Here is a 26,032-nt window from a genome sequence, read left to right as displayed (position 1 = left end):
TACACATATGAAATCTCATAAGGTGTTGGGAGCTTTACACCTTGTCCAACTTCCATTGATACTTGAATTAAGTTATACAACCAATGTGAGCTTGCAAATCGAAAAGGAAAGCGATCGTATATTATAAATTTCGAGACCGCTTCACCCATCTTTTTACGTAATGTCTTTAAAACAGACTCGCTAACCTTTGGTTATCTTGAGCTTTTTCTCTTAACCAAATCAGGTATAGTTCCCCTTAAACTAAATTCAGAATTTTCTTCACGATATATTCCACGTGATCCAAGAGAAGAAGAACATCCTTCTTCATATATGTTATCCCAACCACTCGTACTTCGACTGAATTCTTCTCTTCTACATCATTAGTTTTGTGATTGTATACTTTCTTGAGTGGCTTGTCTCATTGTAGAAACATCATCTACAAATTCATCCTCTTCTTCCCTTAATTGTGATAAGAATTCATTTGTTCTCCTTTTTTGTCCATTTTCTTTACCTTGGCTTCTTTAAGTTCATCATGCTTTCTCTAATGATACTTGTAATCAAATAAATATAATTCACACTATTAATAATGTATAATCTTTATTATTAACATTTAAAAATAATTATAAAGTATATTTTTTCTAAAGAGATTATAAAGTATCACTATCACATATTCATATACCAGTGACATTAGGACATGGTGTGACTTCACCGGTTTTATGAGCAATGTGCTCTTTAAACTATGTTATTCCTCCTTTCATAAATTTTCCACAAAGTTTACATACAACATTTTCTTTCGTATTTGGAACTGGATCTCCAAACTGTCAACCTATATCTCTACTCGGTGCACCTTCTAATCCTTCAGTCGGGAACTTTTCAATACGTGGTGGCATGCTTTAATTTCAATAAAAACTGAAATTAATATATACGTAAAGTTAAAAAAACTAATTTAATTTTAAACTTCAATTATTATATAATTATAATAATTTAACATGTTAATAAAAATGTAATGAAATACGAAAAAAGAAGGTTGAATGGAATCTAAATAAATTTAAAGAACATGAAATTATTAAATCAAATAGAATTAAAATAAAAATGTAAAATTTAAATATTAGAAATTTTGATTACTAAAATTACGACTAAATTAAATGAAAATTAAACTTTACTATCTATATTAAGAATTAAATTAAAGAATTAAAAAGATGAGAGATGCTAAAATTATAATTAGGAATTTAGGATTTAGGGATTTAGGAATTTAGGAATTAGGATATTATACCATTAATTAAAAAAAATTTGATGGATCATGGAACTATAGAAGTGGGATGTGGCCCATTTCGCGCTTCCCCTAGGCAAAGTCACCCGAGTTCACTCTTCCCCTAGTCTAATTACTTACAATTCGGCCGACCCATTTCTCTCAAACCCTCTCTTCTTCTGTTCTTCCCATCCCCAATTCACTCTTCTTCACCCCCACCCATTTTACTCTTCTTCAATCTTCACTCATTTCATTTCCAAAGTCCCCCGAGTCCTACTCCCGTATTCTCCAAGCCAAGCAGAATGGAAGATTGCATGTTGCATCTTCATCTCCATTCTCTATCTGCACGTTCCATTCCCAAATCCCAAGCCCGTACGTCTGCCGAAGAAAGGAAACCCGAAAGCCCGGAACCATCCCTCACTTCGGTCGGAAGTTCCTAAGCTAGATGGCTAGATGATCTTTTTTTTTTCTAAACTATTATTCCTAAGCTAAGCAACCAAAAAAAAAGATTATAGATTATTTGATTTTTTAGTTTTACCTTCTTAAATGGAAGTGGGAAGCTTGATCTACTCCTTCACCGGCGGTGAAGCTCGACGGACAGAAGACTTCCACCCAAGAGCTTTGTTTTTTCGGCTTTTCCCCTTCCCGATTGATTTTTGGTAAGTTGAATGTGAAACTTATGGTTATGGTTGGTTAAAGGGTCTATGTTTTGTAAGCTTGTAAGCATGGTTTTCAGAATAGGACCGGTTAGCGAACCGGTCATGCTATCGGTTCACTGGTTCAACCGGTCGAACCAGTCCCACCGGTCGGAAGAACCGGACGACGTCATAATTATTTAAAAAATTAAATAAAAATACCAAAAATATTTAATAAAAAATAATTTTTTATATCACAAGTCATATTCAAAGCAAGTCATAACATATATAAGTTAAAAACCATAAAATCAAGTGAAACAAAATGATTCAAATTAACTACAACATAATATTTAAGGTAAAACATATTAAATAATAAATATAATTATATAACTATAATTAAAAAATACATTTGGGGTTAAAAAATCATAACAAAATGATATTGTTTGGATTAATTTTTTTTAAAAAACAATCTGACATGGCTAAGAAACATAGAAGAGCATCCCAAAAGTCTAAAGAGTAAAAATATGAGAACAAAATAATCTCACATTGCTAAGAAACATAGAAGCGCATCACAACTAATTTCTATAAATAATAGAGGTAATTTGGCATTCAAAATCATGGAGTCTTTTGGTGAGCATTGAGTGAACTATTCTTTCACTTCAATCAAGCTCGAATTTTAGGCTTCAATCGAGCTTCTAATTTTTTTTTGAGTTTAAGCCTTTTTGAGTTCAAGTTTCAATATTATATTTCGAGTTTGAGTTGAACTTGATAATTTTTAGCTTGTGAGTTTGAGTTGAGCTTACTTTTAAAGTTTTCAAGTTCGAGTCGAGCTCAGCAATACTCGAGTTTGACTTGGCTCGTTTAACAAACGACGTTGTTTGGTTTAATTTTTTTTTTTTAAAAAACAAAAATCTCGGTTTTTTCCGGTTTTCAGCCGGTCCGGTTCGAACGGTTCAGCGGTTCTGACCGGTTCACTAATAGCAGTTCAACCGGTTTAGATTGAACCGGACTAAGCAACGATTCCCAGTTGAACCGGCCAGTCCGGTCCGATTTTCAAAACAGAGCTTGTAAGTCATTTTTTTTCTTTCTTTTCACTTTTCAGTATACTTTTGGCTTGAATTGAAAAGAGATTGGATATTGCTTTTGACTTTTGTAGACTGTAACTTGCAGGGAATATATTCCCTTCATTTTCATTTTTTGGTATTATATACGGTTGATTGCAGCAGATGTTGGTTTTTGTTTTGTCTTGGAATTACGGTTGTTGTGTCCCGTTATCAGCACAATCGTCTGTTTCCCGTTAAATTGCGGGTGCAATCGACCGAGATTGGTGTGAATCCGTGACCCACTACAAAAACCATGAAAATCAATTTTTGACGGTGGCACGACTACAATATCTCGACCGCTATCATGTTTTCATAACGCTATTTGATACCCTGGTGCTGCCCTTAATATCAAGGACCTTTTCAATGGAGGTCCCAGCCAATGTAAAATTCAAACCTAGATCAAGTTTAGTTTTATTAATGTTTTCATGAATACAATTTTTCTTGTTGAGAATAAGTGTGGTATGAGGATCGTTGAATCTGGAAATGGAAACAATCTTGATGATAAAAATTTGAATCATGAATGAAATATGGGATGTTTGGGAAGTGAGAGAGTGAAGGAAAATGAATGAAATAAAGGAAAGATAGTTGAGATTAACACTTCGATTTTACTTTGTTATAAGAAATAAAGTGAATAACATATAATGATTTTATGTTACGAGTAAATTTATAATACTTTAGGAATAAATTTTTAAAATTATAAGAAAAAATATATTATTGGTTAAAATATAAAAGATTTCATATAATAATTTATAAATTTTCAAGAATTCATCACCTGTCAGTTCCTTGTAGCCTATCCCCATATAGAATATAATTTAGATTTTATAGATAATCAAAATTGATATTATTGATTAATTGATTTGGAACGGATTACAGTAAAACGACAAATTAATTATAATAGAATAATAAACGAACTATCAATATTTTCTATGTTTTCAATTCAATTTTTTAAATGGATTCTCAGCTGTAAAGCTTTTGCCTTTTCAGTTGCTAAGCCGTTAGATTTATAATCCAAAACTCGTCAAATCTAAAATCAAGAAACAATACTTTCTGAAGATTTTATAAATGCAATCAGGGTAAACTACCGGAATGCCCACTTTACTTTTATATTTGTATATTTGTTTACATTAAATTTAAAATAGTTAAATTTTAATAATTTATGTTATCATTTTATTAAGTTTAGTTATTATTGTATTGAGTGTCGTTAGATTGATGATATAGTACCACATTAATAAAAGAGTTAAAATCCATTATCCAAAACAAGGAAAGACACCGACATTTGGATGTGTTTCTTATCATTCTCAGCAATAGCGCATCAAATAGGCACATATATATTAATAATAATTTTTTATATGGAATGTGTATAAATAAAATTTAAGAATACACTATAAGTAAAATGAACAACTAACATAAAAATATAAATTTAGATTTCAAGTGATTATGTGCCCACGTTGATAACACATACATTCACCATTGATTCTCGAAATCACAAGCCATTAGTGGCGAATGTAAATGGAGTCCAAGGTAAGATAGTGTCTATCCTGAAGTCTGAATTTCAAATTTTATTTAAGTCCGTCCATACACAAAAGTTCTGTCATTAACATATATATCGTTAAAAATATGTTTAGATCATCCACTACAAGCCAAAACACATAACACACTATCTTCACCATCAACATCCACCAAATCTAGTTCCCTTTTCACCCACTTTCCTTCACAACATTATAATACAAAATCCCTTTGTCTGTTACACAATTTATAACCCCCTAGATCTGGCCTATAAATTCAACTGAATCAAGTTAGCCACGTTTATTATAGAAATGATCTACGAATGAAGTTTGTTTAATAAATCATTAAAAAAATATTTTTCAAATACGACATCAGAAGTAAAAGTCATGCCACAGTTTAAGGATGTTGAAAATAAAGATTTAACCTCATACATTGTAAAATCAAGACTACACCTCTTATAGCTAAATCGGTCATACGTCTTGATAATCTAAAAATGTAAGACAGAAACATAATCAGTTAGAAAGGTCAATGTGCTCTCTAAGTGTAAACAGATAATAATATCAAAACATATATAAATCAAGCATGATGTAATAAAGGTAAAATAATAATAAAATAATAGTAAAATCAAATACTTTACCCTCAAAATACCATAATAGATGTTCACAAATTTACCTTCCATTCCAGACTAACAAGACATGATCGTACCTTTCGAGGAGGAACCTGAAACTTTTGAAGATAGATCCAAAACAGACAATAGAAATTAGGATGAGGGTGTTACCCTCCAAAGAAGATTCCTAGTTAACTTCCTAAGAGGAACTTAACAGAAATCAGAAAATAGAATGAGGATGTTACCTTTCGAAGATGATCCCGAGACCTTCGTAAACAGTCTCAAAACAAAAATTATACCAACCATCAAATCATGCAAAATAAAACAATACTCAGCATCCAGACATACTTACATAATAAATATTTAAATTAGAAAAGAAAACAGAACACATTATAATAAGTAAATATATAGTTCAAGTTAAGGAACACACCGACATTAGTTAAGTGGTACTAGCTAAGTATTACGCTTTCCACAATCGATAGTACTATGTCCTATGGAATCGAAACATGAATCTTGAATCGAACGAGCGGATTTTAACTGAACTAAAAGGAAGTGGTCTAGGTCTACTAGATAGCAGTGCAAAGATACATGATAACCTCGTACATAATATTAGTGAGTAAGACCATTAATTTTGAAATTTACTTGACATAAATCAATATAAAGTAATGCAAGATGAAAAATGGGACTTTCAGGACAAAATTTAACAAAATGAACTGCAAAAATGAACTCATAATGTAAAAACAAACATAGGGCCAAGGGTTAATGAGAGAGTAATCGATCAACAAAAATTTTTTGAGGTCGGGTATTATGAATTGAGTGGCATGTTTATGTACAACTACAAGTAAAGTTTGAGTATAATCTCACAACAGATTGAGTCAAACTAAATTAAATTAAAAGCCGACATTACCATAATCTTACTTATTATTATTGTAAAATAATAATAATACATTTGTCGCAACGTTCTTTATAGTAGTCTCAGATTCTCGTCTCGACTTGGATTGTGTGATGGAGTCACCACTGACCTATTTCGAATTAGATGGATCGGGCACCTCGAACTTGTCATTTATTGGATCTGCATTTTACCGGTGATTTGTCAGATTCGGGAGTTGTTTACAATCGATGAATAATGAGACCCTCGAATCGCCCTTTCCATACCATTCGATTACTCGGTTGTCTTAGTTGCGAAAATTGAAATTTTACACAAATTTAAATTAATTCTGATTTGAATTAATTACCCTTAACGAATTTTTTTCAAAATTATAGGGAATCCCTTTTTAAAAATATAAAATCAGCATTAGAGGGGAAATATAAGAAATAAAATAAATAAATAAAAAGTAATTAAAATAATGCGAAACAAAAAACGTAAATGCACCAATTTGAATAAAAATATATAACATAGACTAAATTGTAATAAGATTTAAATTCTAGAGTCGAATTATAAAAATAGGGACTAAACAAATTACACTTCAAAAGTTTAGTAATTACATAAATAATTTAAGATTTTAGTATTTACATAGCAACCCCCATAAATAGACCCTCGTCTCTCTTTTTTATTTCATTTTTTCATCCTCTAAAAAAAATACTTCTAAACACCCTCTCTTCTCTCTAAAAAATCTCTACCATTTTATAGAACTCCGGTCCTCTTCCCCGACGAGCCGTCGCCGCCTTGCCGCTACTCAAGCCACCCCTCCGGCCATCATGGATGGTGGCTAGAGAACGATGACCTAGCCCATCCAAAAGCCCTCACTGCCTTGAACCTAAATCTACCCACTAAAATCCCAAAAGGAGGCCTTCACCATATATATAAACCGAAAGTTCACTCCCTTTACCTTTCATCCAGTGTCCCTTTGATTTCCAAGCAGTCTTTCGAGCTCCCGACGGTGTCTCTTCTCCCATGACAATGAAAGCTTTCGAATCTAAGTATCCCTCTCAATCTCTTTTCGATTTTTGGTTTTTTTGTTTTGTCTTGGGCATTTTCGAATGGAAGCTTAGTCCTCTCTCTTTCGTTTTGCAGGAATTTATAGTGCATGTGGAGGATTTCTGTCCTTCGAAAATTAAAGGATTAATTCACATAATCCAAGGGAATGATTTTGATTTATTTCTCTTTTCATTCGATTTGTCTCTAATATGGTGATTTGTCTCCTTTTTAGTTCGATTTTTGTTGACTGTTTCATTTCCCTTAATTTGGTTTTTGCTTTGATTCACATGTGGATAAGGGATTATTTCCCTTTAATTCTTTCTACCTTGTGTTTTGGTTTCTCACTGTATTTCCATGTTCTTCATAATTGCTTACTTTGGAAACCTTTTCTCTCACGAAATCACGTTTGAGAAATCTAGAAACGATGTTCTGGTCTACGTGTGGTCCTCACATGTCGATGATCGATTCAACGGTGATGTTAGGGGTCCGTTGATATCTTCTGAACGTTACATCATTTGATCAGATCCAATGGCTTGTTTGATACAATGCCAGTGATAATGTTATTAGGGTTTAGAAGCCTTATCTCTCTAATGATTCTAATCATTGAAATTTATCTCGGTCTAATAACTCTGTTGTGCAGTGATAATGACTATGTGAGGATTCCTAGTTTGTTGGGTCAAACAATTTGGGCTTCCTTTTAGGCTCTCATCATGACCCTTTTCTTTCTGGAATTTTGGATTGATTCCAACTGGGCCTAACAGCTCGCTCATTAGGCCAGGTGAGCATGTCTACTGGGCTTTTCGAGTTCATGCTACTTGACTTTGTTGGAACTTATCTGATAATTTAGAGCTTGACTTTGGATCGGGACTTAGGCCAAACCTGAAAATTTAAATTAAAAATAGTATTAGTAACAATAATAATACATTTTAAAATGATAATATAATATAATATATTTAAAAACTATATATATTTTTGAATAAATATATACTATATATATATATTAATACTTATATTTTTTAAAAGACTTTGTATATTTGTGTGTTAATATATTTTAATATGCTATATTATAATATTATAAAATAATTAAAACTCAAAATAAAACTCCGGACAAAAATGAGTGTCTATACCTGTCCATATTTTTCCATTACTGTATAACAAAAATAAGAAAATAAAAAGTCAATAAAATTTTTGTTTAGTTTTCAGAATAGTTGATTTTTGAAAGCAAGCTTGCTATTTAGATGGTGAGACATTTAGCTTTTTTTTCAACAATCAAATCAAACTTCAAGTGAATCCCCTCTGCGGGTTAAGTCAGATGAAGACTTGTTCGTAGTGTTGAGTTAAAGTTGGAATTTCTTCGAGCCTGATATCCTGCATCGTGAAGTCAAAATTTAACTCGAATATGTTTTATATTTAAGTCCAATATTTTTCATTGTGGATTTGAAATTTTACTTAAAGATTTGTGATCCTTCTGAGGGTTAATATGGCTTGGGACACAACTCTTTGTTGTTGAGTTAAGCTATGATGTTGTTGACTCCTCCATTGCGTGTTAAGTCAAGGTTAATTTTCCTCAAGTTTGATATCCTTTATTGTGAAGTTGAAATCTGACTCAGAACTAGTTGGGAAAATAGCTTGTCTTTGTAGAGTTAAGCTATGTTGTGGATGTCTCCTCAATCAAGAGTTAAGTCAATCCTAGGCACCTTTCAACTTAATATCTTTTTTTGTGAAGTTGAAATTGACTAAAAGATCTACAAAAGTTTTGACATGTGTGTAATGTTATGAATGCAATGGTTTTAGGTATACTTAAAATATAGAAAATTCCCTCCTTGTTGCAAGTTGAGCTAAGTTGTGGAGGACTCATCCATTGCGAGTTAAGTCAAACTTTAGATGACTCCCCTTTGCGAGTTAAGTCATGTAGGAAAACTGTCTCGAGTGAGACGGCATTTCATGAAAAAAAATATCTCAAGTGATATGTTTTTTTGGAAAATTGTCTTGAGTGAGACGAAAATTATTTTTGAGGAAAAATTTCTCAACTAAGATAAAATTTTGTTCCGAGAGAAACTGTCTTGAGTGATACAAAAATTGCTGTTGAGGAAAACTATCTCAAGTGAGAGAAAACTTTTGTTTCAAGAGAAAACTTTTGTTTCAAGAGAAACTATCTTGAATGAGACAAATTTTATTTTAAGGAAAACTATCTCATGCGAGGAAAAATTTATATTTCGAGGGGAAATTGTCTCATGTAAGACAAAATTTATGTTTCAAGTGAAATGATCTTAAGGAAGAAATTTTTTTAAAAATTTTAAAGATCAAATAGATATATTTTTAGGAGGAGTGTAATCTTGTTACTTATCATCTATAACTCAAATTTTAAAAGAGCCTTTAGTTCAATTGATAATTAAAGAATTTAAAGATTAAAATTTTGCTCATTGCTCATAACCTCATAAGGTAACATGTCATTCGACGTGTTTAAACGTTAAGCAACTTGCAAATTTTAAAGAAAAAGAAGAAAAAGCTTAAAACGATAGAATGCAAGTGAATCATGACAACATCATAATTTCTTATTACTGCTCAAATATCTATGCTCTTGAATCAGCTAAATTCTAGACCTTGCGCATTAGTACCCCATAATTCTTAAATGTATGTCCTGAACCACTGACAAGCATTGTTTTACTCATCAAATAAATTTCTTTTCTCAAATAAAAATAAATAGAAATAAGAGTAGTATAGAGAAGAAAAAAGTCGATCCGGAGGGACTTAGAAATTCCTGATATTGAATTGCGTTGATTTTAATCCAGGTAACTATAACTGAAGGTAAATAAAAGGGGGTGATTTGATAAAATGAGGAGAAAACAAAAATAAAGAAAATAAAAATAAAAGTTTAGAAAAACCAATTGATAGAAAACAACCTCGAGCTTCGCTTTGATTCAGCTCATTTTGATCATCGAAATGGATTTTACTCCAGGATTCATACCTGTTACAGTCTACAAGGCTCAACCCATTGTAACTTGCTTTTCTCTTTGGTAACTGATATTCCCAAGTCTATCTCCAAAATTTGGTCCTTAAATGGACTAACTATGACTATAGTCGTTAGAACAAATCAAATTAAGTTTTGGAAAAGCCCGACTCGGATTATGTTATCGCAACAAGAATCAAATCCAATCTCGATTTCCCATAGCGAACTGCCGCTGAGTGTGTTCATAGGAAGTCGAATATGCCAAAGGTTGATCCTTCCTCCCAACTATAAATTAGAACAACATCCAGACCAATGTCGACTTTTTGAAATGAAAGTGTTTTGATTTTTAAAAGTAAGGTCGATTGCCAAACTAATTTAATATAAAATCGAGAATATAACCCGAAGGGTATTAAGTACTTTTCAATTCTCACATTTGGAATTGAGCCATTGCTAGCTCTCTGCTAATAAGAAAATTAGCTAAGCATGATAGAAATCATGTTTAGCATATTTTATAAAAGCAGTAAAAACTAAAGTAAAGGAAAGTGAAATGAGAAAGAAAATGGAAACTTTTATAAAATTAAAAACAAAATAACAAAGGTAAATTCAAGATATCCTAAGCCATACCCTCAGAGGGTATTTTATAGGTTTTCAAATCCCTAAAATAGCAAATAAATTCAAATGCAAAATAATCTTAAGGATAATTCCAAGTATTTTTTAATTCAAACTTAAACTAAATTTCCTAAAATATCTCCTCGGATTATGCTGACTAGGTTGCCTCCAGAATCTTCCCAATGCTAAATGGACCTTCTAGAAACTTCCACGTCATTCCCAGTGTCGTGCTCATATGTCCAACTACGATTCTAGAAAATAAAAACTATAAAATCATTCCTTTTAATGTTGTTTTCTGAAAAACAGACCTCTGCACAAAAACAAGCAAAACAGAACCAAATCAGTAGTAATAAATTGTTAACATGGGAAAATTAACCAGTAAATAATGTCAATCTAGAACACTTTTGAAATTTCCCCTCACTTGTTTTATGCTTCAATCAAACAAGTTAAACTTAATTTACTTTCCTCCGCCTTGTTTCATATCAAAGCTACGCATGCAAGTAAGTTTCACATAAATTATTCAAGTCAAGATATCAATCTATTGGAAAGCTTAAGTTGGATTAAGTTAAACAAAATCATAACATCCAATCATTTATTAAATCTCCAATGCTACCTGACTCAACGCCTCACAAAGGCTCAATCAATTCACTAAATGTTTTTTTTGGGTGCAAGAATGCTCAAAGTTGGAACCAAACAAAACATTTCCATAAGCTTGTAATACAATCAAATCTCCACTACTTAATTAGAACAAGATGCAATCATCATCAGGTCTTAAAATGGGTTGTAATGAGGCTAAAGTGAGGTTAAGATTCAAGACAAGAGTGTTTCAAATAATTAAATCAAGTCCACAAGCTAAGTCAATAAAAGCAACCAAAACATCAAACAACCATTTTTTTTTTCATTCAAATTTTATTTCAATTTTTCCCTTTTTTTTTATTTTTTTTTTGCTTTTTTTTAAAATGTTGTTTTTTCTTCTTTTTTCGTGGAAACATGATCGTGCAACCTTTAACTCATACTCTTTGTCATGAAAAAAAGGTAGAAGAGAGGGAAAAATGGAAAAGGCACGGGTTTATAATCATGGTGAAAACAAAGAACGAGAATAGGCTAAATCATGGTTAACTAATGGGGAAAAGGTATACATTTTAGGTAAGAAGTAGGTGAATCCTAACTGCCCATGTCATTTCAAAGCATCAAGTTCTTGTTTAGTCTCGATATACATTGTACTAAAAGTTCTAGATTGTCAATGCCTAGTTTGACACTCTCAATCAAACAAGAATAAGAGTGGAAAGAAAAATATAAAGATCATGCTCATAAAGGCTCAAATATTGCCGAAGTGTGTTAATGCATTGAGTTATGCTATTTCAATCAACAAAGTCATGGATAGTCACAATAAAGTTTACTCAAATCTCTACTTATGCAATCCATTATCATGAATATCCAAACTCAAACAATCATACGATCTCAAGAAAGCATGACATACTAAAAATACTTAACAAAGACGAAGAATTTCAATGGACTTTTTAACCAATTCAACCAATGCATACTAAGATCAAAGCACATAGATAAGCAAGGTGAAATTCAATGAATTCTCTACCCCACATAAGGCGTATTGCCTTAATACAAAGAATTTAAAGGACAAAAAATGGATAGAGAAAACTCCCCGTACTTAATGGCGATCGCTGCCAAAAATTAAATCATAGCGATGAGGGTAGCTTGGAAAAGAAGCTGATGGAGTACGAATCTATGCCAAGGTTTCCTCTTCAAAATGTTCATGTTCGACAATGGACATTGATTATGTCAAAGTGGAAGTATAGGTTAACCATCGAAACCATAACTAAAAAATTATGAATGATCGAATATTGAACGAGCGACGTTATGTTGACAGATGATTTTCACGGTGGCGATTGAGCGGTACAAGGTGGGACAGAGGGTAACAGCGAGTGATGGGGGTGATAGAAGGTTATGGTTGAACGTAGTTTTGTTTGAAAGTACGAAACAAAAAAAAAGAAAGAAATAGTTAAAGAAAGAAGAAAAATCGGGCGACTAGGATAAATTAATAAAAAAAATGTTGGATTTAATTAAAAACATGTGGGTGAATATTTGAAAAAAATTGTTTCAAAATTTTAAAAAAAGATAAGTGTTGGCCAAATATGATCGTATGTACTATTACTATTCATTTAGTTCCATACATTACTTGATTTGATATTGGATTTACCTATTCCTATGTATCACATTTTTTATCTGGTGGTCTTGACATCCCGATTGATAATACCAAGAGTCATGTGACAATTTAGAGTCATGTGGGTCATTCTATTATTTTAGATTGAGTTTTTAGAGGGTTCCCTATAGAGATCCATGGGGAGATCTTCTTGGTTGATCTGATGGAGTTTCCATTGGAAGAGTTTGACTTGATTCTTGGCATTGATTGGATGGATCAGCATTGAGTCAATCTCGACTGTGAGACCAAGAGAGTTGTTCTAAAAACCCATGATGACAGGAGGATTGTAATGATCGGAGAGCGTCATGGGTTTCTAACGAACATTGTGTCCTCTCTGATAGCTAAAATGATGATCAGGATGGGTTTGGAGGCATTTCTCGCTTATATTCTGGATACTAGGGTTCTCGATCTACTTTAGAGGGAATCTAAATTGTTAAGGAGTTTCCTGATGTCTTCCCCGAAGAGTTGTTTGGGTTACCACTAGATAGAGAAGTTGGGTTTGAAATTGAAGTCCATTACAGTTTGACTCTAGTTTCTATGGCTCCTTACCGTATAGTCCTAAGGAGCTTAAGTAACTGAAGGTCCAACTCCAACAGTTATTGGATAGGGGATTTATTCGTCCCATCATTTCACTGTGGGGTGCCCCAGTTCTCTTTGTCAGGAACAAAGATGGAACATTGAGACTATGTATTGATTACAAGAAGCTGAAGAAGTTCACGTTAAAAACAAATATCCTCTACCCAAGATCGATGATTTGTTTGACCAGTTCAGATGAGCTATTATCTTTTCAAAGATAAACTTGAGATCTGGTTATTATCAACTCAAGGTGAAAGATTCTAACATTCCAAGAACGCTTTCCATACTCGATATGGGCATTATGAGTTCTTGGTGGTGGCGTTTGGGTTAACCAATGCCCCTGATGCTTTTATGGACTTGATAAATAGGATGTTTTAACCTTATATGAACCAGTTTATGGTCGTGTTTATAGATGATATATTGGTGTACTCTTGGATCGAAGCAGAGTATGTTGAGTATTTTATAATTGCTTTGCAGACCTTGAGGGAGCATAAGTTGTTTTCCACGTTAAGCAAGCGTGAGTTCTAGCTCAGCGATGTGACTTTTCTAGGACATATCATATCAACTGAGGGTATTCGGGTGGATCTGAGTAAATTAAAGGCTATTCTGAGTTGGAAGCAACCCAAGAACATCTCGAAGATTCATAGCTTCATGGGTTTAGTAGGTTATTACCGTGATTTTGATGAGGCTTTCTCCATCATAGCAACTTCTTTGATGAAGTTGTTGAGGAAGGATGTCCCATTTGTCTGGTCTGAAGCTCAGTAGTCTAGCTTTAAAAAACTAAATACGGTTTTAATTGAAGCCCCAGTGTTGATTCAGACCAAGTCAGGGAAGGATTTTTCCAATTTAAGTGATTATTCTCGTTCTAGATTGGGATGTGTTCTGATATAGGATGGGAAGGTTGTAGTTTATGTGTCTCGTTAGTTAAAGTTGTATGAGTGCAACTACCCCACCCACGATATGGAGTTAGATGGAGTGGTTTTTGCTTTGAATATATGGAGACACTATCTCTATGGAGAGAAGTGTTATATATATAGCGACCATAAGAGTCTGAAGTATCTGCTTACTCAGAAGGATTTGAATCTGAGGTAGTATCGCTAGTTGGAGCTCCTGAAAGATTATGATTGTGAGATAAAGATCGTTCGGGCAAGGCCAATGTAGTGGTCAATTCCTTGAGTCGTAAGACAATATATGATCTTAGAGTTTTTTTCCAGTTTGAGCCTGTATGATGATGGCAGTCTATTAGCAGAGTTGCATGTTAAGCCAACCCTAGCCAATGAGATTAAGGCTAAGCAGTTACTTGATTGCTCCTTGCTTACCATTATCAAGCAAGTTGAGCAGGGATCGAGTTTGGAGTATACTCTTGATCATGATGGTATCATGTGCTTCCATGGTCGTTACTGTGTTTCTAAGGATGATGAGTTAAGGTAGACCATTCTTAAGGAGGCTCATAACAGTCCTTGTGCTATGCATCCTGGTGGAGACAAGTTGACAAGAATCTCAAGGAGCGTTACAACTGGGTTGGTATGAAGAAAGATATTTCTGATTATATGGTGAGGTGTCTGACTTGTCAGCAGGTCAAGGTAGAGCATCAGTGTATGTCTGGTCTGTTACAACCCATTATGATTCCATAGTGGAAATGGGAGCCCATTACGATGGATTTCATGTCTGGGTTACCGTCGACTCCTAAAAAGGATTTTGTCTGGGTGATTGTTGATTGAGTCACAAAGTTAGCTCACTTTATTCCTATTCGAGTCAATTATTCCTTGGACAAGCTGGCTAGATTATATATTTTTGAGATTGTCAGGCTTCATGGTGTTCCGTTGTCTATTCAAATCGAGACACGAAATTTACTTCTAGATTCTGGAAGGCTCTGCATGAGGCTCTGGTTACTCGTTTAAACTTCAGTATAATTTTCCATCCGTAGAATGATGGTCAGTCTGAGAGAGTGATTAGGTTATTAAGGATATGCTACGGGGTTGTGTGATAGACTTTCATGGTAGTTGGGAGGACTTTCTGCTATTAGCCAAGTTCACTTACAACAACAATTACTAGGCTAGCATCCACGTGCAATCGTATGAGTCTCTGTATAGACGTAAATGACGTACTCATATGTGTTAGACTGAGTTGAATGATAGGAGGACGTTGGGTCCAAAATTAGTCTATGAGACTGAGGATACTGTCTGATTGATCTGTGATCGCCTAAAAGAGGCCTTTGATAGACATAAATCTTATGTTGACCAAAGAATAAAGGATATCGAGTTTAAGGTTGGAGATCAGGTATTTCTTAAAGTATCTCCATGGAAGAAGGTGCTGAGATTTGGACACAAGGGATGAGCCACGTCGTGTTGAGCCATTGACTTTGACCATTGACCACCACCGTTGACTTTTACCATTGATCGGCGTTGACTTTTACTGTTGATCGATATTGATTTTTTTAAACCTCCCTTTTGATATTTTTCGATGTCCCGAGTCTAATTTTACAATTCATTTTGCTAAATTCTGATTCGAAAGCCATGAATTGAGCCCAATAATCTGAAAATGTTTAGTATTTTTAGTATTTCTACACTTTTATTCAGGATTTGATTATGGAATTAATCCAAGGTTATAATTTTATGAAGGTACACGAGATACACTGACCAAGGGTCGTCTAGGTCTGGCACTACCCACCCCGCAGTTTAGTCTCATCTAAGTTCTTCGAGAGCTACTCGTACATTTATGTAAATTGTTCGATTAAATTTTATTACTTATTTAATTAGGGTTCTTATTTCAATTGTTCTGATTCATAGGATCTAGCACTACCGCTGAACATAATAAGCAGACTTGAGAGCAGGTGACCGTCATAGACTACTCAGATCGGTTCAGGTGTATTACTATTGGTGTCACAATACTGTTTTGACTATATGTCTAAACTATTTAAAAATTATGAGATTTATATTTCAATCGCATGATATCTGAATTATCGAATGCTTCTAGCATGATCTCTGGTTGCCATATTTTTGTATCTGATTCTGATAAATGGCATGTTTTACTATTTAAATAATTTAAATTAATGTTCTTACTGAAATACATGCACTTTTACTATCATTAGGGGTATGAATAGAGGAAGTATCTCAGGCTTAGTTTATGACTTGTAAGACCTTATCGCAGACTCCTATTGCTTTGTGCACAGGGTAAGTCCTTATAGTAAAAGATCCTTACCGGGTGTACAAGTGGGTGTATGGTTCAGGGGAACCTACACATTTTGGTGAATGGATTGGAATAGTGTTCATGTTTTTAAAACCTATTTTATATGCAACTTTTAACAAAGTATTTTATCTGTATGCTTTTATACACTGTCAAAAGCACATAGGGTTTTTTTAGCTCATTCTTTAATTTTACCTTTTTAGATACTATCCAACAGTAGGCTAGCAAACTTGACACATGAGGTCTGATATTTCCCTAATTTTGTATTATTGTATATTTCTTCACGCATTTTCTATTATATTTTTGGTGACACATGTTTATTACTACCTATTTATCTATATTTTCGATATTTTGTATCCCGATGTTGTTATCTCTGTAAATTTACCGTAGGGACTTTTATGATGATTATTTTCAGTATTTTACTTTTACATAGTTCTTATTTACTGAGATAGATTTGGATTGCATTTTAAATATGAAAAGAACTTCTAAATACAACATGTGATTCTCTAGGTTCGATCGTAATTCCCTTGCCGGGTCTAGGAGGTCACATCATGCTTCTTTGATTCTTTCCATAAATTATTCTTTTGAGTGTTGTGACTTTCAAGAAGAAAAAAGATGAGGAATTGGAAGTAATGATACAAGCCATCATAAATGTTATTACTCGACAAATAGACATACTTAATGGACTTTAACAACAAGTAGCTTCACTTCCAAATCAATTGACTAGTCTGAACATAAAAAACCACAACAAGAAAATCAAAATGCCAATAATCAACAAAGGGAGAAAGAAGATCTGAACAACTTGATGCAGCCTAAGCGTGCACAACCTAGACTTCAAATGTCAGAACTCTTTGCTAAACTAAAGTTCTGAATTCCACAATTCAGAACAAGTACCACTCATCACTATTGAATTTTCGGATTATGCACTCACATGGTGGATGCAGACAAGAAAAGCTATCAATTATAGAAGAATACCTGCAATAGACTCGTGGGGATCATTTAGAGAAGTCATGAGAAGTCATTCTCTACCTACATACTATACTTATGAAGTGAAGCAAATACTTCATAGACTACGACAAGGTAGAAGTTCGATGGAAGATTACTAAAAATAGATACAATCCCTACTACAAAGAGATCCAATCCCACTCAATCGTGCAAATATCAATGAAGATGAAGAATATACAATTACCTGGTTTATCATTGGATTAAATCTGAACATCATTTATATTTTTTTTAATTACACCATTATGAAGGCCTTGAAAACACATTGAAAAAATAAATCACAATCGAAGGATAACTTTTAATGAAATTTTGATTCAATGAACACTATCAAGTTACTTCAAATACTTATGTTTCTTCTTCTACAACACCTTCTATGCGATCAAGAAAGAGAAAATTGAGAGGGAAAAGCCTAATGTGGCTAATAAAGATATGACCAAAAACCTTAAAATGTCTCGAATAAGAGATACCTTATGCTTTAGATGTAAAGGATATGGTCATGTCAGTCACGATTATCCTAGTATGAGAAATCTGGTTATCTGAGAGGATGATGCATATTGGGCAGAATCATATACAAATTGTCCTGACCCTATTGAGAAAAGTGTCTCAATGAATTCAAATAGTGATGGCTTTAATAGAAATTGCTTGATAATTAGGCAAATCCTAAGTATACAAGCATTGGAAGACTCGTATGTACAAAGAACAAACATATTTCATACAAGATGTAAAATACAAGATAACTCATACTCCATAATCATTGATAATGGAAGTTGTGTTAATGTGATAACCAGATACGTCGTGGATACCCTTGACTAAGGCTCAGATTAAAGCATCATCCACTCGCATATAAAGTCGATATGCAAAGATATCAAAACGTTGATAGAACTTTTGTTTCTTCTCATGCTTCCAACTATCTCACACGCTCTGCGACTCATGGACATTGTTTTGCTTGGGACTGATCGAAGCATAGCCAACCATCTTTGACACATAGTAACCCTACAAACTATCCACATTCTCTTTCTTAATCTTCTTTGACCATTGTCGTACCTCCACAATCTTAATTTTTTACATCACAACCCTTTTTTCCATTAATGAAAATTATTTGGAGTTGGCAAACATCTCATGGGTCAATACCTTTATGAAATGATGCAAACGAAGAGAAATAAAAGACAAAAAGAAAAACAAAAGAAAACAAGTTGGTATGATAAATTAATAACTAAAAATCAAATATTATAACAATTCTTACACCACAGGATATCTACCCCTCATGCTTTTGTTCCTAAACAAACATGATTTTTATTTCGCATGTTTTGTGATAAAATAAATCATAACTTCATATATTTCTTATTTACATGCTTTGAACAATAAATTTAAGGCAGAACAAACAATTGAGTATCCTAGGATTTGAATCTGGCTTTATGGTGAGCTCTAATCTCACACAGAAACATAGTTTGGTTCTAGAAAAGGACCCGAGTTCTCCTTGCCAGTGCCCCCTTAGGCCTACCAGATTATCGATCTTAAACCTATCACATGCTTATGTGGATCGAGTTAAACTTGCTAGGATACATTCCTCTATCTTACACGAGGAATAAATTCCTATGAAGACATAAGGTATATGAACCCTGAAGGCTACTTGTTGAGCCTAACACGGAGAATAAATTCTCACGAATGTGTCACTTTTACCCCCACTTAAAAAATGGTCGGAGCTCTGGTATAGAGCTTGAGATGAGTGTCTTTTGTAATAAAAACAAAGCTAAAAATATTAGAAAACCATTAGTCCAATTATTTATTTGAATAATAAAAATATTCAAAGGTAAGTAAAAAATATCAAAAATAAATTGAAACCTAAACTTAAAACTTTCACCTAATAAGACAATTGGTAACCGATTTTTAGTCTGACTCTCTTGTTTCCCCAGCGAAGTCACCAAGCTATCGCAACGGTTCTTCGGGCGACTTTTGATCACATTTTGACTTAAAGTGTATTTTTCCTTTTTGGAGTTTTCACCACCATTTTGGGATTAGGTAAGGTTACCTAATTTTACCTTTTACCAAATCTACATTTTACCAGAGATTCACTTGGAAGGGTCTGGGAGTCGATTAGCTTTGGTATTAATAATGAAAATTAAACAAGTTTTCTATATACTTAAAAAAGTGAAATAAAATTGAGTCTAATCTGCAAAAAAAAAGTGAAAAGTCACAGATAACAAAATACAAAAATGGCAAAAAACACTCAAGGTCCTTGAACTTTCCAAAAAAAAAAATCAATGTGACCTTCATCCTATTTTTTGGATTGATGTGGCCCTCCAACTCGAAAAAAGAACACAATGTAGCCCTTTGACCGATGTTTTCCATCATTGACCAATGATTTCGTTTATTCTTGTTGTTATAAATTAGGTAAATTACACCATTCATCACTCAACTATTTTCTTCTATTCTATTTTGGTAACTACACTCTAAAAGTTTTCAATTTTAGAAACTTTAGACACTTGAAGGACTACGGTTGTAGTTAACCCATTTTATTTTAAGGGTAAACTATAGAAATGGTCACTTTTGTTTCATGGATAAATTACTAATCATGAAACTTTTTGTAAATCCAAAATATTTTGGGGAAATTTTCAATTTACCGATTTTCCATATGTTTTCTTCCCGAGAAGTTACATTTTTTATTTGTTTTCCTTTCATGGAATTTTGATGTTTTAGCTGACACATCTGTTGAGGTTCTCGGGTTTAGAGGGTTTTGCTTTCTATTAGGAGTTAACTCAGCCTTGAATTCATGGAATTGATCACTTTAACTGTTGGCTCTTGAATCCATTAATGATCTTTGCGCTCTGTTCTTTTTGAATTTGAAATTCCAATTTAGAACCGCAAGATATTCCTTGTGTATATTGCGTGTTCTATGACACCTTTTTTTTCTTCTCTTCGATGGATATACTACCGCTTTAAGAAATGACATTATTATCTTATGGTGAGTCATAACTCGGCTCAATTCGAAGTTGTTTTCAAGAATTTTTTTGAAAGGTAGCATCAAGAATGATGTATTTTTTGTATGCTAGGATTTATGCTATTACGCTAACACAATCTTCTTGGTCGACCTTCTTGTTTATCCGAAGAACGAAAAGCTTTTTATGATTTATTTCTCATTTATGGAGGTAAAAATTGATGGCACTTGATTTCCTGCATATATATCCATTGGTGAATGAATCGATTTTAACTTCTTGAATCTTTCTGGTTTACAAAAAGGGGTAAATTGGTATTTTATCCCTAAACTAATTTAGTTTTATAAAAAGACCCATGATTAGTAATTTATCTCTGAAACAAAAGTGACCATTTGTGTAGTTCACCCTTAAAATAAAATGGTTAACTATAGCCATAGTCCCTGAAGTCTTTAAAGTTTTCGAAATTGAAAACGTTTAGAGTTTAGTGACCAAAATAGAAGAGAAGAAAATAATTGAGTGATAAATGGTGTAATTTACCTAATTTATAGGAGTAGGAATTAACAGATCTATTGGTCAATGGAGGAAAACTTTAGTCAAGGCTCACATTGGGTTATTTATTCGAGTTGGAAGGTCACATTGATCCAAAAAATAGGATGAGGACCGTATTGATTTTTCTCTTTTATGGAAAGTTCAAGTACCTCGGGTTCCTTTTTGTCTAAAACAATTATTGTGAACCATACATAACATGATAAATTAGTGCTGAAATTAAATAATTAAGAATTATAAAAATAATAAGAACTAATTTAAAACATATTAAATATTTTTGGAATGTTGAGTTAAAAGAAACCATATTTTAATAAACAAAAAAATAAAGCGTTAAATGAGAAAGAAAATTTTAATTAATAAAAAAGAAAGAATCCACGACAGTTAAGTAAATTAAAACAACAAATCAAATTAGGAATTGTAACCCCCTAGACCCAGCCTATGCATTTCGACTAAGTCTAACGGATTATATTAAAAATAAATAAAAATATTTTCCAAAAACGTTATTCGATAATTTAAAATCACATTACAAATAACATTCATAAAAGTATAATAAATAACGATAAAACCCAACTCGTAAATATAAAATTAAAAGTGACTAAGTAAAACAAAACATGTCATAAATCTAAATCACGGTAAATCGATTATCAGTCAAAAGCAGTAAACATCATCATAAAAATAAGTACTTCAAAATAAAGGCACATGTCACCGTAATTGAAAGCAGTTAGGAAGATAGAAAATTAAAACAAAATGATATGTACTAAATCTGTCGATCCTCCAAGTGACTGGTACAAAGTGCCTATCCAAGAGTATCTGAAAGGGGTAAAACAGAAAAGTGAGCTAGGGGTTCAGTGTGTCCCAAAAGTGCAATTAAAGCATAGTATGTAAAACAATCAAGTAATAATTCAGTAAAATATCATGGAAATCTTGATAAAGCTTAAGTCTATAAAACTCGTAGTTTACCCTCCTCCCGTACACCATATGCAGTTCTCCATAATTGTATTCATAGGGCTTACCTTATGCCCATTGGATATAAGGATCCAACCTAAGGGAGTAACTTGGGGCCAGAGAGCCTACCCAAGAAAGTTCTCGGGGGGGCTACCCAAGAAAGATATCGGGGCCTCAGGGCCTACCCAAGGGTCACCTTAAGTTCGTAAGGATTTACTAGCTTGATCAGATCTGAACCTCCATTCTCCAGCCTACCCAAAAAATGTTTCAATAAAATAATTCACATATTAAACAATAATTTCCATGATCCGTATTCGGCGTAATCATATTTTCTAGTTATAACAAATATTCAAATATCAGGTATAATTCAGCCATAGTCTATAAACCATCAACCAGTAAATCAAAGGTTTCAATGAAAGTACATATTTCAAAGAAGATAAAATATTTGTATAACACATAGGGACACACCTCGTAAAATATGGTAAAATAACAAATTCTACTGAGCACCGGCCTCGTCACGCTCTGCTACAGTTCTCAAACCTAATTCATAGAAAACTGAGTTAATATCGAAGTAATATTCTAATATGGGTATTCATAAGGTTCACAAGTCATACGAGTGACTATCTACTCACGAGCTCTAGCGGATTAAAAAGAGTTGGGTCGAGCTGGCGAGCGATTAGATGAGTCTCGTGTACCTTGAAATAACAACAATTAATCAGTCTCAAGTCTTCCTTTAATTATTCAAAATTAAAACATTTAAGTACATATGCATGTTCAAGTTTGACGATTAATTTGGAGGTTTTCAGGTTTGAATTTGTTAAAATATACTTCGAATTTGGACTCGGGATGTCGAAAAACATAAAATAAGACTTTTCGAAAATTTTGACTTTTCAGTCAAAGTTAAAGTTAACGGTCAAACCAATCAAAGTCAATGGTCGGACTGGTCAAATTCAACAGTCTGATCGATCAAAGTCAACAGTATGACCGGTCAACGGTTCGAGTCGGGTCAACTTGGTTCGAGTTGGTTGACCGGACCAGTTCCAGAAACTTCATGAACTGGTAGGAGACCACCACGCGCACTACCGGTAGGTGGCAGCGCGTGCGGTGGCAACATGGGCCATTTTCACCAGCCGATTACTCCGAAGGCAAATATAGATTCAATTACATCCTAAACCAATCCAATATCACCAATAAACCATGCAAACAATCACCAACAATCGATCGGTAACTTACCCAACGGAGGTTGACAACGACGCGGCGATAAGGAACCAATCCTACCGGGTTTTGGTCGCACGTCATTGGTGATTTCAATGGTGAAGGCGGTGAGGCACGATGATTACCAGGTTGGTCGGAATCGAAGAAATTCGTGGTCATGGGGTTGAAAATGTCGAAAATACAAGGTGGGTTTTATGGTGAATGGTGCCGATTCACGATGGGATAAGGGTCGGGTTTTGATCGGAGCAAAGCGGTGGTCATTCTGAGGGTAGCGGCGCAGGCTGGGGCGGTTGGACGGAGGGGAATCAGGGTGATGATCGATGGGGTTTTAGGGTTTTGGTTGATAATTTGGGGGGAAATTAAGGTTGCTCGATTAGGGGTTTATTTTTCACTAAGTAATAAAAATGGGAAAATTCGGGTTCAAGTCCCTAACAACCTTAATGTTTCTACCAAATTATCTACCAAAACAATTCTTTTAGATTTTAATTTATTATTTTATTTAGGGTTATGATAGGAATACAAATTTAAAATAAAAAATTGACGAAAACTGAGTTAAAAAGGAAATAATAAAGGAAATAAAGGGAGAATATTATAGACAATTTAAACAAAAATTAACGAAAAAATTAAAAAACTAACAAAATGGAAACTAACGAATTGAAAACATGGTTAAAATGAATTAAAATTAGACTAAAAATAAAATTTAAGAGGAATTTAAATGGAATTAATAAAAAGGGGACTAGATTGAATTCTCAAAAAGAAATAGTGGGACTATGACAAAAATTATCCCATACTCATTAAAAAAATACAGGTCTTCTAAGATCATTTAATTGACATAAAACCTCAAAAAATATTAAATTATAGTTTTCATTTTAAATTTTGAAATAAAAAAAATAAAATATTTTTTCAATACCAGTTTTCATCAAGAAACCTTAAAGAATACTAGATTTATAAAGATTTATATGGTAGCATTTTCTTTGTTCATTGGTTCTCTCTCCGATGAGGTTTTTCAAACAAAGGCAAATATCAAAATTGATCGAAACAACAAATAAAAAATAATAACAATGAATTATCTTTAAACAGAAAATCACTTTTATTGATTTTTTTCACTCGGATTGCAAATGATGACTTTTTTTTATCTCATTTCACTCCTTGTTTTCCTTTTCCCTCTCATTTTTTCTTTATTTTTTGTGTCCTTTAAAGAGATGAAGAATACCTCTATTTATAATTGAATCTCTAAACAATTAATGTTCTAAATTATTTACATTGACTGCTAAGATGTGCCAAAATAATACAAGATCTGTAACACCACCATACCGATGCGGATAGCCCGATCCGATATGGAGTGTCACATTAGGGCCACCGGAACGACTCACTGTAAAAATAGCGGAAAATTTAAAACTTTTCTTAAAACATATAAAACATAAAATGATTTATTATTATTCAGAAATAAGATAGGTTTTCCAAATTCTGATATAAAACAAAAATACAATCTATATGTCCCCTAATAACATGTACCATACTCTGCAAGTAACACCGGAAAACTCCCTTACTGATGTTGATAGTGATACTGGTACAATTCTTTTAACCTGCAATGATGAGTAATAGAGTGAGCTCCAAAAAGCTCAGTAATACAGAACTACCATATGATGCTACATGACATGCAGATAATTGGAAAACCATAATTTCCTTATTGAATCATATGTATACCAATGGGCGGAATAATTTGGGGTTCCCTTAGAAGTTTATCGAGTAGAAGCCATGAATCTCAGTTCATAAGAAACCTTTCATACTACCACATTTTCATGAGGTCGAATAGGATGCCTAGTGTGTTCCATCAGTACGATAAAACCATAATAGGTACACTAATCAAATGATAGTTCAGTAAAATCCCATAAACCATATTGTAGTGGAGCTTTTTAAACTCGTATTTTAAAAGTCATCTTACAAAGAGTTAACCTAAGGGAACATCTTAGGGCCTGAGAGCCTACCCAATATAGATTTTGGGGCCGTGAGGCCTACCTAAGAACACATCTTAGGGCCGTAGGGCCTACCCGAGAATAATCTCAGGGCCGTAGAGCCTACCTAAGAGTCACATTAGGTCCATAAAAATTTTCCAACTTGATCAGAGTTGTACTTTACAAATCTGTATCTCCAAGATATAGTTTATACAATGATAAAAATCCATAAGCCATCACCGTTAAGTCGGTGCATCCATAAAACAGTAACCATAGATTTCAGTGTACCACATGTTAAAATAATAAAACAATTTTTCAAAATATAAGGAACACACTAGAGAATCCAAAAAATTTTCAGATGCATTTTGTAGTTATCAATATGGATAACATGAACTTGTACAATTTGATCGGATTCCAGTAATAAGATCTTATTGAAGAGAATCGATTTCTAACCGATCTAATCAGACATTTCAGATTGATACTTTAGAATTCCACTAAGTTTCCATGTGCATCATGAAAACGTTCAGGAACCTTTATACATAATAATTCTAAATTCAGATTTACTGCGAGTGATTCCATTACCCAAACAATCAGGGGTATTCAGTAATATACTTTGAATTCATAGGATTTCATCCCAATTGAACCAAATGAGGTATTCAAAATCTTTTACTTTTGCGTTACTTGCGTTTTCCAACATGATCGAAGTGATTTTAGATGAAAATATAGAATCGAAGATTCAATTCATTTGCAATCTATGACTATCGATCATATTATCAAACAACACGAGTTACAAAACTCCCAAAATGATGCATGCCAACAAGTCAATTCATTATCCTTCCAGTGTATTCAATCTTTAATACCATAATGCAGATCCATAGATCATCCCCATAATCATCACTG

At 33.3% G+C, this 26,032-nt stretch overlaps 1 protein-coding gene and 1 long non-coding RNA gene across 2 annotated transcripts; both read left to right on the top strand.

Annotated features, from left to right (window-relative positions):
* The first annotated feature begins 6,655 nt into the window (after nucleotides 1-6,655).
* LOC120133632 lies at nucleotides 6,656-7,279 on the top strand. Its single transcript, XR_005517118.1, has 2 exons — nucleotides 6,656-6,999; nucleotides 7,094-7,279. It is a non-coding gene; the product is annotated as an uncharacterized LOC120133632 (long non-coding RNA).
* A 6,722-nt stretch (nucleotides 7,280-14,001) lies between these two features.
* On the top strand, nucleotides 14,002-15,071 carry LOC120133703. Its single transcript, XM_039150230.1, has 4 exons — nucleotides 14,002-14,099; nucleotides 14,589-14,777; nucleotides 14,834-14,903; nucleotides 14,985-15,071. The coding sequence occupies exons 1-4, from the start codon at nucleotides 14,002-14,004 to the stop codon at nucleotides 15,069-15,071; spliced, it is 444 nt and encodes a 147-aa protein (XP_039006161.1).
* Nucleotides 15,072-26,032: the final 10,961 nt, after the last annotated feature.

Source organism: Hibiscus syriacus, unplaced genomic scaffold (genome assembly GCF_006381635.1).
Source record: "Hibiscus syriacus cultivar Baekdansim isolate YM2019G1 unplaced genomic scaffold, ASM638163v2 tig00110584_pilon, whole genome shotgun sequence".
Taxonomy (NCBI): domain Eukaryota; kingdom Viridiplantae; phylum Streptophyta; class Magnoliopsida; order Malvales; family Malvaceae; genus Hibiscus; species Hibiscus syriacus.
Note: the sequence above shows the minus strand (reverse complement) of the source record. Positions and strands in the feature narration are given on the sequence as shown.

What these genes read in the sequence shown, in the direction of transcription:
- LOC120133703 (XM_039150230.1), top strand. Translation starts at nt 14,002, where the DNA reads ATGGGTTTAGTAGGTTATTACCGTGATTTTGATGAGGCTTTCTCCATC. An exon ending in TCTAAGGATGATGAGTTAAG is followed by an intron (nt 14,778 to 14,833) that starts GTAGACCATTCT and finishes ATCCTGGTGGAG; the next exon opens with ACAAGTTGACAAGAATCTCA. An exon ending in AAGATATTTCTGATTATATG is followed by an intron (nt 14,904 to 14,984) that starts GTGAGGTGTCTG and finishes ATGATTCCATAG; the next exon opens with TGGAAATGGGAGCCCATTAC.